The sequence below is a fragment of the Anopheles funestus genome, chromosome 2RL (genome assembly GCF_943734845.2).
Source record: "Anopheles funestus chromosome 2RL, idAnoFuneDA-416_04, whole genome shotgun sequence".
Classification (NCBI taxonomy): Eukaryota; Metazoa; Arthropoda; class Insecta; order Diptera; family Culicidae; genus Anopheles; species Anopheles funestus.
The window spans coordinates 65596226-65611140 of NC_064598.1; the positions used below are offsets into that span (position 1 = coordinate 65596226).

The 14915-nt window shown below is 43.3% G+C and overlaps 2 protein-coding genes across 2 annotated transcripts; both read right to left on the reverse strand.

Moving 5' to 3' along the window:
- Positions 1-8346: 8346 nt before the first annotated feature.
- On the reverse strand, positions 8347-10401 carry LOC125765577 (probable 4-coumarate--CoA ligase 3). Its single transcript, XM_049430882.1, has 2 exons — positions 9591-10401; positions 8347-9516 (listed from the first exon to the last, which is right to left on the reverse strand). Exons 1-2 carry the CDS (start codon positions 10127-10129, stop codon positions 8427-8429), a joined length of 1629 nt encoding a protein of 542 aa, XP_049286839.1. The 5' UTR covers positions 10130-10401; the 3' UTR covers positions 8347-8426.
- Positions 10402-10578: 177 nt separating this feature from the next.
- Positions 10579-13030, reverse strand: LOC125765572 (probable 4-coumarate--CoA ligase 1). The gene is made up of 2 exons (XM_049430867.1): positions 12086-13030; positions 10579-12022 (listed from the first exon to the last, which is right to left on the reverse strand). Exons 1-2 carry the CDS (start codon positions 12637-12639, stop codon positions 10915-10917), a joined length of 1662 nt encoding a protein of 553 aa, XP_049286824.1. The 5' UTR covers positions 12640-13030; the 3' UTR covers positions 10579-10914.
- Between the last annotated feature and the right edge of the window lie 1885 nt (positions 13031-14915).

Sequence of the window (14915 nt, forward strand, 5' to 3'; positions counted from 1 at the left end):
TCGGCCTTAATGTTGGTTGGTGTGACAAACAGCGAGTGTTAAATAAGCAACAAAATTCTGCGGGTTCTGTATAGCGGATGAGCTTCGCGATAAGTATGTACGTTCGTTTCCTACTGTAATGGAGATGTGTTACAGTAAGCTAACCAAATTACCTTGTTGCTTTTACACACGTTTAATCAAGTTCTCAAATTGGCAGTTTAGAAATTTGTACATCCGTCTTTTCTAAAAACATAAACTGCCAAAAACCAGGTACAACAGTTGAATGGAAGTGTGAGTTGTTTAAACACTTGATTTTCGTAAATATGTATTGACCATTGCATCACGCAATATCAAAATCCGGGAGCATTAAACGTATGAACAACGCCTGTGCTTAAATTTCAAAGGTTCGTCGCTTGAAATCCCACACGCAACCGTTGAAGTCTTTTGTTTCAAGCGCACTCTGTAAACTAAACTCTGCGTCTTTTTTTTATTTGCACCTTTCGGCGATTCTCTCTTCTTTTGGACGACGCGTTTGTCTTGTCGCTCACGCGTGGCAAACTCGCACGAAACGCGATCGATCGCGATACTTACCCCGCCGGTGGGCTTCGGTGAATGAGTTAAATAATTAATAAATTCTACCACCGCTGACCGACAAGAGGGAAACTATGAAACCCTATCGGCGATGATGATGACGAAGGGTTTGAGTGTTAGATCAAGAAAAAGATTTATCTTTGTGCTGGCACACACACACACAAACACACCCGAACATTAGCTCACCCTGTTCCAGTGTAGCTATGAAACATTGTTGTACTGGAAAGATCAGCCAATTGATTAATTATGGTGAAACGCTGAAAAAGTAGTGATGTGCGATGATAGCAAAGGGGAACAAAAGTGAGAATATATGGTGAGCAAGTGGTTCTTCTAGCAAAGCTGGAAATTGTAGCATCAAACCGGACGCGGACTTGTACGATCTTTTACTTTCCACCGGGTACAAGCACTAACGATTTCGACGCAAGAATAGGACATGAGGTAAGAGAGGGCGATAATTGTTTTCCGTTTGTGTGTATGTGTATATGCGTGTGTGTGTGAGTGTTTCTACTACAGCTTGAAGGATAACTCAACGAGGGAGCATGGATAACCAACAAAAAAAACACACTCTCAACAGATAGTCGGGAGAAATGATCGTTACGCTAGGGTGCGCACGAGCAAAGCCACGGTTTGCAAGGTGCGCGGTCGGTTACGCATCGCTGAAAAAGCCAACGCTTGGGCACGATCACATCACCAAACGACACACCACTGTGCAGCACAACTACCGTCAACGGGGAATGAGTATAGTGTAACCACATACATAAAAGAATGAAGAAAAAAAAACACACAACAATAAACAAGCGCAAGTCAAACCATCCGTCACTCGTCGTACTGATGACGAACGGGTCGCATGGTTTCAGTCCGGTTTCTTCACAGCTCTACTTCCAAGCAGGTTTGGTTAGTGGAAGAGTAACAGCAAAATGGTGCGATGCGACCAAACGAGAGTAACTGGATCGACCAGAGATCGTGCTCTCCGCGTTCGGTGTGGTATTTTTTTTAAATTATCCAAAAAATTTGCTTTAACTTAAAATTTTTCTTTTTTTTAGCTGCAGTGATCAACTTAACCTTGCTCCGACAAGTCCCATTGCATATCCTATGGGAAAGCAGAAAAGATCAATCAGACAAGTAAGTCAAGGCGGAAGGCGCCCACCATCAAAGACACAAGCCTGGGAAATGATTCCGGCCCTTTACCTCCCGTTTCCCATTGGCTCCACACTTCCCATCACTAATTTTCGGTCCATTCCCGTTCATTGCCGCTTGTTGCTCTTCCGGATAAAGCTTCTCCCGTATAGCTTTCCTTCCTCCCGATTCAGTGGGATTGATCGTTCCGGAGCAATCGTTCGCATCGACTCTCGGTTGTTCCTTTCTCACACAGTGCTCCATGCTCTTTTTTCTCTATACCAATTTTTTCGCTCCATCATTCCCTATCTGAAGTCCTCTTTTTTGGATTGGGTTTTTTTTTCTCCTGGTTGTTTTATCTCTTTGGTTTGTTTTATTGTTCTTCCCGTTTTTTTTTGTTGTAATTTTTCTCTCACTTTATGCTGCTTCTCTTTCTCTCTCTCTCTTTTAACGATTTTCCTTTACTCAATCTCTTTATCATTTGTTTCCTTTTTATTGCTCTTCCTTGGTAGCATATAACGGACACAGCATAGCACAACATGCTGCGGATCAGTTCACAGGTTTCCCGATCACACCGGTGCAGGTTCCTGCGTCAGTTGCCTGGTGCCCTTGTGGTCGGCCACACACGCATCACGGACTCGGTACCGCGGTTGAGCATGAGCATCACAGCTCACGTGCGCCATCAAATTCGCTACTTCCCTGGTACATGTAATGGCACTGGAAGAATTCACGGGATTTTTTTAAACATTCCCGTGTTCTCTTAGTGGCATACCTAGTACAGGGTATTTCAACATACTGAAGCGTGAAGTGCAGTGAAAAGTGAAGTACAAATGCGTCGTACGGTGTGCGGATATTTTAAGTGTTTATTTAATAGTTAGTAGAAAAATGTGTACCCATATTGCGAACAAAACATTGCTTGTATAATGTGCCAAAAGTATGAATCATGCACACATCGTTTAAGTGTTGAAAAGCTCCTTTGTAAAGCATCTTAAAAAATACAAGATAGATACAAATGAACAAAAAAAAATCACACTACAAAGATTTCTCTTAAAGTTCTCACAATCTAAAAAACCCATTGAAACTCGCATTAAAAATGACCAATATGGGTGTCTTACCTCGTCATTACCATCGTCATTTCCAACAAAGTATGTATGTTCACAAATCGCTTTCGAACAAAACAACCTTCGTTCCGTGTCAACCTTTCCTATTGCGCGCGTGATCGCGTGTACGAACGCGTGTGTGTATGTGTGCCAGTATGTGTGTAAGAACATGTGTGTGGTATTATCCGTCCGGTGACCGGTGATCGGATTTGGACGTTTTTCGCGTGCAAAACCACACAAGTGAAACGTGAGTAATTTGATAATAATAGCAAGCGAAAAAAAAAGGGTAGAAGGAAACAGACAACCAACTATTGCCGCTAGTGATAGCATATGCGGAAACAAAATGGCGATGAAACAAACGTACACTCACGGGTATGGGACTAAAATAATAGACTAATTCTATTGTTGCCGGTACACGAGAGTCACCCCGGTACTGTGACTTCCAAGGTCACAGTTTATCGCAAATCGCTGTGACAACACACATTTATGACAGACGGAAACGATGTTAAGTAGATAAAAATGTTAAGCACTTTACATTGCTGCCGTTGCGCAATTCGCGTCGAAAAGAGTTTTTGAAAAGAATTGCACCCTCTATCGTCAATCGAGCTTGTACAATTGTACGTACTGAGCAAAAATAGTTGAAGTTTTCTTTAGCACACAATCTGAAACACCTTTTCTGTGGAAGATGTAGCCCTGCAATTAGTGGGCCAAGAAAAAAACCCCAAACATCCCGACAATATCATCATCGCCAGAGGGGGTTAACGATCACACCATATACTCAAAACAGCTCCATCTATAAAGACAACCCGGTAGTCCTAGAATTTGGTATTAGATCTTCCTGTCGGGTAATTTCACTCTTCATGCCATTTTTTTTCTCTCCTTTACTTGATAATGATGATTAACGGCTAGCTGTAGCGAATTTGACGCCTGACGACGTGTTTCGGGCCGGATCAAACGGCAAAGCTGATGCTATTGGGTAATAGAAATTTGCACAACGTACCTAAAACGTGCGCCAAATAACGTATGTAAGCAGTTTCGTGTCGATTCTTTGCTGCCGCTCTACTCAAAACCTGTTTGATGAAACGTATGCCTTTTCTTTAGATTTTATTTTTTATTTGTTGGTTTGATCACTGGACTGCGAGCATCTAGATCTGCGATCAGGCATAGAGTTGCAAACATATCAAGTGTTATTAAGTTGCAGCTAATATTGGAACAATTTGATTCAATATTGCTTTTTAATTTAATACTCGAGCGTAGCAAAATATGATGCTTTCAAGAAAAAATAAAACATTTTCTTACAAAACAGTTAACAAATTTAAACGATCGGTAACAGTTCCTTTTGGATTTACTGAATTCATTTATTTTGTCCTATAAACGATCATACAAACAGTCGTCAACGCGCGTAAACATATTAAATAAATCTAAGCGTTTAATACACGACAGGACCGCCAGGATCAAATCCAATCCGGATATACAGATTTTAAAAATCCAAATCTGCTCGACCTTAACGATTACCTCCCGTAAAAGGATTGTAAACTCAACTCAACTTATTACTGTTAAAATGCGTAACATATAAAAAATTACCAAAGTAATGTCCTACTAAAAACGAAAATAGCACAAGCTGGATTATTTTGTTTTCTTTTGCGTCAAAAATTGACCTTAAAGTAAGTGTTATGACAACTTCACCTTAAGCCGTCGAACACGTTTCCAAAGCATTCTAACCACGCGGAGCATCATCATTCGTACGCTTGAAAAGAACATAATTCAGTCAAAAAACACGAAGCTGAAAACGTGACGAAAGATTATTACGCGACGTACAAAAACGCTATGTGCACTACACGCACTGGCGATCAAGCACCGTAATGTGCCGGGTTTGTTAAACAAAGTGAACCGTTTTCCGACAGGCAAATGGTAAATTAAGGACCGACTCCTGTCAAAAGCTATCAACACCTTATCGTAGCTCTTTTGCTGCCGATGTGATGCAATTCGCCACTGCATAAATCCATCACTGAAGGGAATGTTTCCATGGTGAACAAAAAAAAAAAGCTCGCCAACCGTTCTGCTCAGCTACCCACGGGTTGACTGACCCGTTTGCTCCTCCTCGAATGGTACTCCTCTCACCCTCCATTTGGGTAATGAAACCCCAAACTATACCGACAGGAGACTGTGCAAGAGGCTGAACAATGTCCGACGCCACCGTGGACGGTCAAATTGTACCGTGTTCTATGCTTCAGATGAGATATACATATACATAAAGTCAGTGTTTAATGCTGTGCCAGATTCAGGCTGCCGGTACGGACGGTTCGGTATGGTTTGTTTTAAGTAGTGTTTGGAACAATGCGCAGTTTTTGTTTCTCTGCTCTTTTACATGTTTATGAGTGTTTTTATTTCAATTGCAGCGACTGGAATACGGGCATTTTGGGAAGGTGGAACGCGAAAACCTGGCGTCATAAAATGGCATAACAATGAAAGAAAGCGGAAGAAGCCGCCTGTTCGTTCGAGTCCGGTTTAAATTTAAGGCACCAGCTTTCCTTCTTTGTGAGATTTGTGGTTCGCGAACATTTTGCTAACACACTTCACCTAACGGATTTTTTCAAGTTGAAAGCGTTTGTTAAAGCCTTTTGTTTGTATTAATTTATTCAACTTTATTTTCTTAAACGAAATGGGAAACTAATGGGATTTTATTCACCTTGACAATGGAACATTTTGCCGAAATAAAATTTGTAAACAAATAAATGCTTAATTAACTTTCATGATCATACTACATAAACACGCTTGCAACCACTTCAATCTACCACGACGAAGAGAAACAAAACATTCTCATTAAGGTACAATAAACAAATTACGGTCAGTTCCACACTATTCGCGTTGGAATTTATATTACCGTGTTGTTTCAAGGTTCGAGCTGCGAGCTAGACACAATGCTGCACACTCCGCTATATCCTTTCAACAGTTTGCACAGGTTGCGAAGGATGACCTCGATGGTTTGGCAGAACGTAAACTAGAAACAAAATGCGGGAAAGATGGATAAGAAAGAAAGAAACTACAAGTAATACTTTACTTGGTGGAGGATGTCACAGCGAGCGCATTGTTTTGCACGCTATCCCTTTTATGCTTCATATTTTATGGATGTTTTCGTAAGATGTTGCCTACTTAAGCATTGCGCTTACGGCAAGATTATGAGCCACGGACGCGCACAGAGCTGTAAAAATCGCAGCTTCATGTAGACAACCTTCAAAAGAGAATGTACCAGTTTATGGTTGCTTATATCATGGGTGCCGTGTTAAGACATCCAGTTTGGTAGTATGGAAATAACTAAGCAAAAATATATATTAACACTTTTTCAATAATTATTTGGACCCAAAGATCAGGTGACATGTATTGTTAGTATTTCGTCATGTCTATCGTTCGTTCAATTAACTTAACATTCATTCCCGCCAATATCTCTTTTCCCGTGGACCTCCCAGTGCGCGGTTGGGCCATGTACGTCATTTCGATGATTTAAACAGCCACTCTACCAGTGCCTCAACGTGGTCAAAGAAATTTGTCGCAATTACTAACAAACATTCCTGAGCTCGCTTGATGCTCTGCCCGGCTGTTGCGTTAACGCTTTCCTACTGGGGGCCGTGAGAATTTTTCACAGTCATTGCCAATTGTCACGAGGCCAGGCATCATCATAGTGGGGAGAACGATGATGGCGAAGGGTTTTTTTGCATCCCACTCTACCCTAATGGCTGTTTGCTCTCTCCAGTTGCTTTTCCTAAACATTCGACCCGGGAGTGATTCGACCCGAGTGATAGAGCCGGTCAGTTCCGTTTCGACTCCATTATATTTAAATGTGTTCCGGGAATGGGTCGATTGTTCGAATTCGCACCGACGCAACATTACGCACTGCGGTTAGGATCAGAATTATTGGATTTTTTTATTGGGAGAGAAGTTGAGGAAGTTCAATCGTATATTTACACTTAGTAATCGTAAAACTCTTTAAACTTAGTACTAAAAATTTTAATAAATAAATCGGAAAAAGTCAAAAACGGCGTTTCCTCAAAACATCGAGTTCTCAAAGTAATTTTGAAAATATTTCGAAAAAGGTACAACAATCGGGTATTTGCATGGTATGGCATTATTTTCGCCGTAAAACAAAGAAATATCAGCTTAAACGTATTACCAACATTAATTCTGTAAATAGTATCTATTGCAAATTTCATATCAAATGTTTCCGAAAAATTCTAAGTACGGATTAGAAAAACCTGGTTTTGAGAGAAAATGTTTGAACATTAAACATTAAACAACATTAAACGCGTTTTTATATGACTATGAGTTATAAACTTATTGAATTATAATTTCATTATCAGTCGATATATCGAAAAAAATTGTTGAAGTTTTCTCCAGATGCTCTTGTGACTTAAAAAAATGCCAACAAATAAAAATCGTATTCTTCGAACAAATTGACTCTATGTGCCTCCCTAATGAGTAAATGCTCGATTCTTGCAGCTACAGAGCAAATTTCAGAAGCAATAATTTATTAAGTAAATAGTGCAAAGATGACATAAAAAGTAGAAACATTTCAAAAACATAAAGCTTAATTTTAAACAAAATATGACAGTGGGTATTCAACGCTACTTAAACAAACAGCTTCTTAATGAAGGTTTTGGTTTCCAGTCGAGTATCGACTTATTGCTCATTTGATACCATTCTTGATGTTCTTCAGTACAGTCGATCAGCTCCAGTTACCTTCGACCTGCACCAGAATGAGCTGCCCGTGGGGTTAATTACAGCCTTGTCCATCTCGTGTAGGGGTCAATTTACGAATCTTACTCTAGGTTCCTGTAAATCAGTGGTAGCTCGGCCATTTTGCGTATACCATTCAATCCTATTTCCTTCTCCACAGCCTGTATGATGCCGAGCCAATCTATAACCGATCGTATACTTGCTGCTTTCCTGTTTGCATTAGAACTACACACGAGTAAAGCGCGGTAGAGTGGCAGCAGTTTGGTGAAGCCGACGATCTTCTTCTTTTGGGAGCGGGTGCCCAGCTAACTTCTTCATTAATCGCAGCATCCACGATCGGGGCATTCGAGGCCATACGCGAGCCCGATCACGGTACAATGGCCGCGATCGATCTCTCGCGGCGTACGCGCATCCGCTCCACGGGAACATCTGTTTCAATTTCACGGAAGTAATTAGGTTCTGTTGTTATGCGTCTTCAGTTGTGCTGGGAGCATTGCGATCAGTCAGTGCGGATCGATGTTGCTGCCTTCCTTCAGACGGCCGGATCTATCACTACACGTAATGATCCCGATAGAGCTCTATGGAATGTGGATACGTGCTAGAGAGGTAATAATCCACGCCGACTGCTAGCTCAGAGCCAAAAGGCTGACGTAGATTTTGTAGCATGATTGAAGCGCTATGAGAATTGCGCGCATTCAAATTAGAATAGTTGTAGCATCGTGAGAAGGCATTACAGATATGCACAATGAAGCTAAAATGTTACTCTGAAAGATAAAACATTGCCATTTCGGATAAATGTATGGGCATCTAGTTAGGAAAATAATAAACATTTTTCAAATGAAGTAAAGTGCTTTATTTAATGAGTTAATTTCCATTAACGACATAGTAATGTTTTTAAAAGCCTTCTTTTCAAGCATCTACATTGTTGCCCTCAACCAACTGTAAAACCTTCTCTAGTACCTTACGGCGCAAAATTTTTCCGCTCTGTGTTTTCGGTAAGTGATCCAAAAAATAAACTCCACCCCGGAGTCGTTTAAAATCCGAAACTTTTCGATCGACAATCTCCGTCACCTGGTTTGCACTGAGAGCATTTCCAGCTACTCGCACGACCGCTGCTGTTGGTAGTTCGGTCGTATGTTCTTCGTCTGCCGGAATTCCAACGACACAAACCTCCAAAACGCCCTCAATTTGAACAACGATCGCTTCCAGTTCACTTGGAGAGATGTGAAACCCGCGGTACTTGAAGATGTCCTTCTCTCGATCGATCAAATACAAATATCCTTCCTCATCGAAGTAACCCACATCTCCGGAGCGTGTAAAACCACGTTCTTCGATTGTCGCCCGTGTGGCCGCTTCGTTCTTGTAGTACCCAATGAACGGTTCGGAACCTTTAATCAATACATGGCCCTTCTCACCGACTCCCAAATCGTTTCCTGCATCGTCTACAATCTTTATGGCTATGTTAATTGCTGGAGTTCCGACCGAGCCGGGCTTCCGTTTGGCAAGGTCACACGACACCCATCCAATTTCCGAGGTGCCAACCGAATTGTACGTGCGCCCATTTGGAAGCAGTTGGTCGAGCTTATCGCGCAATGCCTCCGAGACGTAGCTTCCACCCAACGATAGCATGCGTAGACTGGAGAAGTCCACCTGTGTCGCACGCTCGTGGCGTGCGATCTGACTGGCATACGATGGTGGCATGAACACGAAGTTGGCCCGAAACTTCTCCACTGCTTCGAAGAACGCTTCCTCCGAGAACGGACGGCGCGTGATTAGGCGCGTTGAGGTTCCTGCGAACGTATTGAGCAGCATGTAAACCCCTGTACCCCAGTAAAGTGGGCTGAAGTTGAATACCGTCATTGGCTTTGCTAAGGGATAGGAACCAATTGTGGCGATCGTCTGTGCGTGCGTCACGCAAACACCTTTCGGTGGTCCAGTGGTGCCTGACGAGCAGACTATCATCGATAGAAGCTCGTGCGAATCACCCAGATGCGGTGGTCTGCATTTAAACAAACAAAAACAATGCAATCAACGCTTTGAAGGATGTTTATAGAGAAGCGGTCAAGTACTTACACAAATTGTTCCTCCCGACCAGTTGGTTTCAGCAAATCTTCCGCGTGTTTTACGTTGGAGCGCGAGCTCTCGAATACGTAGATTGGTCGATCGTCAGCAAACACGGTACGGACGGCCTTACAAACTACCTCCACGTTATCATCATCACAGAATATCATTTTCGGTTCCGTGAGACGTATCATATGTGCCATATCCTCCTCATTGAATCCCGGTGCCAACGGATTAAAGGGCACTCCGATTGTCATCAGGGCGCATGCCAATGGAGCGACATTCTCACTGTTTCCGTTTGCCATGGCCACAATGTCACCTTTACGCAAACCTGCGTCCGTTAAGTTCTGTACAAAACGAATCATTCGCGTCCGAAACTCGGTACAACTCATCCGATTGTTCGTATCCATATCGATCTGCATAATCCGATCGGGTGTGCGAAGCAGGATATGGTTCAGGATCTCACCAACGTTCGCTTTTGGATTGTAGATCGATACCATCTGGATACCGTACCAGGTGCGGCTCTGTTCATCGTACGTACACAATGCCATCTTTGCCCGTCACTTCCACGTTGTTCAACACTCAAACACTGACTGCTCTTGTGGAATCGTCTCAAAACGAAACGGAAGAAAAACACACTATCTAGCACTTTGAACTACGTGTCTTAACAGTTCCCTTACTTGCCCTTATCTGCATGGATTGTACTATGTCACTTGTTATCACTATGAGTCTCGAGTCGGTTATCGGCCAGAGACGCTTCGAGATGTATAATGTAACCCTATTGGACATCTCTAACATTTCTCTCTGCTTTTGGTCTCGTATATTGATGTGTGTGCCTGTGTGTACGTCCACGTCAATGATCGGTTTTGCAACCGGTCAAACAACTAGCACGAGTCGGCCCTACGAACCATGATACCGAACAGTGGAATGTGACGCGATCTTTGATGTATCACTACCACCGTTCGGTGTTGTGGTCCTGTACGTCTTGCTGTACGTTGACGTAGATGAGAAGCAGAATTCAACGAACGAAATAAAACGACTGACCACAATAATGACAATGACAATAACAACTGCCCAAATGCCTTTCAGCAAGTTTGTACAGGGAACTCTCGTACTTTTAACACTTGCATACCCACGCTGCCCGCTTCCCGTGTTACAAACCGGTTCTTCTGGTGCGTAGATCGAGCATCTCCGACTGACTTCCCGAGGCAAACAGGTTCCGCGGCAACGCGCGCTCGCAGTAATCGGACTAAAGCTCAAAGTAAATACATCTAGACAGCAGTAAACGCTGGTAGTTGGTAAGATAACAGCTATATTTCGGCGTCAGGCTAAATTTTTACACCCTACCAACCGTATCGCGCTGGGGATGCTGATTCATGTGCGCTATCATCTCGATGACCTTCCGACGCACCACTTTACCGCTGCTGGTTTTAGGGAGTTCCTCGATAAAGTGAACACCACCGCGCAATCGCTTAAAGTCGGACACCTGTCCATCAACGATCATGCGCACCTGTGAGGCTTCCAGCATGGCACCCGGGTGCCGGACAATGGCGGCCGCCGGCAGATCTGTCCCACCATCGGCATCCGGAACTCCCACCACGCAAACATTCTGTACACCTTCAATGCGAAGAATGATCGCTTCCAGATCGGATGGTGACACGTGGAAGTTGCGATACTTGAAGATATCCTTCTTTCGGTCACTCAGAGACAGGAAACCTTCCTCATCAATGTACCCGATATCGCCGGAACGAAAGAACCCATCCGAGTCTAGCGCAGATTTCGATTCCTCTTCATTACCATAGTAGCCACCAAAATCTTCCTCAGTTCTTGTCAACAGCTCACCTTGTTCTCCAACACCCAACCGTCTGCCATCCTCGTCCACAATACGTACCATCGCGTTTGGCATCAGTGGACCGATAGTGCCTGGTTTTCTCTTTATCAAATCCAACGAAATGCCACCAACCTCGGACGATCCGAATACGTTCACCGAACGACCCCCAGTCGGTGCTAGCAGTTGATCTATTCGATCACGTAACTGTTCCGGAACGGGGCTACCACCGACGACCCAATTATGAAGTGAGCTGAAATCAATCGTTTTTGTACGAGGATGCGCTAACACTGTATAGGCATATGCGGGGGGTGTAAAGACAACATTGGCACGATACTTTTCGATAGCATCGAAAAACTGTTGTTCGTTGAAAGGTTTGCGCGTGATAACTCTGATACCTCCGTTGAAGAACAAGTTTATCATGGTATAAAACCCTGTCAGCCAGTAGATGGCGCTAAAGTTGAAATAAATTAATGGAGTTGACGAAAAGTGGTATAACGTTGTCTCGCGAATGAAAGCACTATGAGTCCATCCAACACCCTTGTGAGCACCAGATGTTCCCGAAGAGCATAGAACAACAGCTAACGTTTTGTGCGAATCTTCAATGTAGGGGGCCCTGTGAGATAGGAATGATGTTACTCGTGCGTACTTAGAAAACATAAAATCCAATGATACCCACATAAAAGCATTCTCCTGTCCTGTTTCCTTCAGTAAGTCTTCAGTATGTTTTACATCGCTGCGGGAACATTCGAACACATATATTGATGGCAGTTGATCCCCATTAGTAATGACTCGTTGCAAAGCCTTCCGAACCACTTCATAGTTGTCAGCGTCACAAAACACAAGCTTCGGTTTCGTTATTTGTAGCATGTTTGCCATGTCGTCCTCGTTGAAACTGGGCGCTAGTGGATTGAACGGTACCCCAATCGTTAATAACGCACAGGCCAGAGGTGCAAAATTTTCACTATTTGCATTTGCCAGCGCTACCATATCTCCCTTGCAAACACCGATCGCCGTAAGGTTTTGTGCGAAACGAATCAATTTCGTTTGAAACTCTGCGTACGTCATAGATCGCCCAGTATCCATGTCCTGCTGGATCACTCGATCTGGAGAGCGCTTGAGAACATCGAGAATAATTTGTCCCAAGCTTGCTTCCGGATTGAACAGAGGCTTCAATCTTGGACCGTACCATGTACGGGTAGCCGCATCGTACACCGAACGGTAGTTGAACATGGTTTCCACACAATGGTTGTTACTGAACAGCACAATAAGACTGATGGTTGCATCCCGAATATTACTCGCATAAATGAGACTCAACTTTGCTTACTTGTTAGTCTTGCGTCTCATAATCTTATCTGATAATGTTTATTTGCCCAAAAAGTGACAACATGTGCACAAGTTTGGGAGATAAAATGTTAAGATCTAATCATCTACAGACATGTAGAGATTATGAACGAGTTATACTAGAGTAATTAAACTAGTCTCTGTCGCAAGGTATGTTCATGCACTAAGATTGTAGGAAAAGGTCGAGATAATTTGTAACATACGATAAATCAAGCTACTATTAATGGAATATTTTAAACTTATTTAAGTATTGCTATATGTTTTGATGCTTTAATAACATTTGAGATTATGTTAGGTATTTAATACACAATTTTAATGAAACTTATTATAATTGTATTTAATTCATTTAAAATTATTGGTGTACAATATAAGTTGACATAAAGTGTTAGATGTTGAAGAATGTATAAACATACTTAAATATAGTGATGCTTTGTAATATCTCTTATCTCTCTTGTAATCTGCTTTACCCGAGTGTCTTCTTCTTCTTTTCTTCTTTTCTGGCCTGCTCATGGTCGAGCACGTCGCGTAGACATGGCCTGGTCGCCAATCCGTTTCCAGGAAACTCGGTCCAGTGCTGCAGTCTTCCATCCACGGCTGCATCCGATCTCCGACAGGTTTGACTCCACCTGATCCAGCCAACGAGCTCGCTGTGCTCCTCTCCGCCTCGTGCCGAACGGATCGCTGACGAGCACCTTCCTGGTGGGGCATGAGTCCGGCATCCTCATCACGTGCCCCAGCCATCGTATCCTTCCGGCTTTGACCACCGTCAGGATATCTGCACCGCCAAACAGCTCAGCTAGCTCGTGGTTCATTCTCCTTCTCCACACGCCCTGCGGGCACACACCGCCAAAGATAGTCCTTAGCACCCGCCGTTCGAAAATAGCGAGTGCATTGGCATCCTCCGTTAGCAGAGTCCAGGACTCGTACCCGTAGAGGACTACCGGACGTATCAGTGTGCGATATATCGTGCATTTCGTGTGTTGCTGGAGCCTTCTGGATCGCAGGAGTTTGTGGAGCCCGTAGTAGGCACGTTTTCCCTGAACAATGCGCCTTCGGATTTCGCTGCTCATGTTGTTGTCCGAAGTTACGATCGTACCAAGGTAGCAGAACTCCTCTACCACCTCGAGATCGTCGCCGTCAACTGATACTCTGCTCCCGAGTCGGGCTCTATCACGGTCAGAGCCTCCGGCAAGCAGGTACTTTGTCTTCGTCGCATTGATCCTCAATCCAATTCTGTCGGCCTCGCGTTTCAGTCGGGTGTACGCGTTGCACACCGCCGCAGATGTCCGTCCGATGATGTCGATGTCATCCGCGAAGCCGAGAAATTGGAGAGAACGGGTGAAAATCGTGCCCCGGATGTCGAAGCCCGCGCTTCTCATGACACCTTCCAGAGCGATGTTAAACAGCAAACAGGAGAGTCCGTCCCCTTGCCTCAGACCCCGGTGAGATTCGAACGATTCCGACAGCATGTTCGGTGTACAGCATACCCGAGTGTATCAGAACCAAATATAACATTTTGTATGAAAAGTGTATTTTACTATCAATGAAAAGTCTAAGTTAGAAGTGACCTATCTCAAATGCAAGAATAAATAGCCAAAGCATGCATTATTCTTTATAGTAAAGGGACCAACATTTTTGCTCGGAAGACAACTGTAATAATATTGAAGAGAATCTCAATCTTCTATCTTTTCTGCTATTTTATCGATTGAATAATTTAAAACTCACATCCTCTTCACCCAATCTTTTTGCAGGTTAATTTCTAAATTTCCACAACAACCGCAACACACATTTATCCATTTGTTTGATGGCACAAATAAATAAACTACGTTGGCTACTGCGTGCTACGCGATCGTCAAAACGGTCAATGATTTGGAATAATAAAACAGGTCATCATTAATTTCAATTATTTCTAATTAAACACACTCGAGCACGGAGTGGACCTAATGTGTTTTCGAGTCCCAGTAGCTACGAATCAAGCTCATTCCCAAGACTCGATGCTCGAAGCGCAACGCTCCATTCGGGAAGGTAAATTTTCTGACGAAATGATTAATTGCCCCCATACGCCGTCCTGCCTGCCCGGTAGGAACACAAAAAAAACAGCTTTATTTCCAGGAGAGGATCTGGTGGATTCTTACCGTTCGGTGTCGATCGGCCAGTGAAGCCAT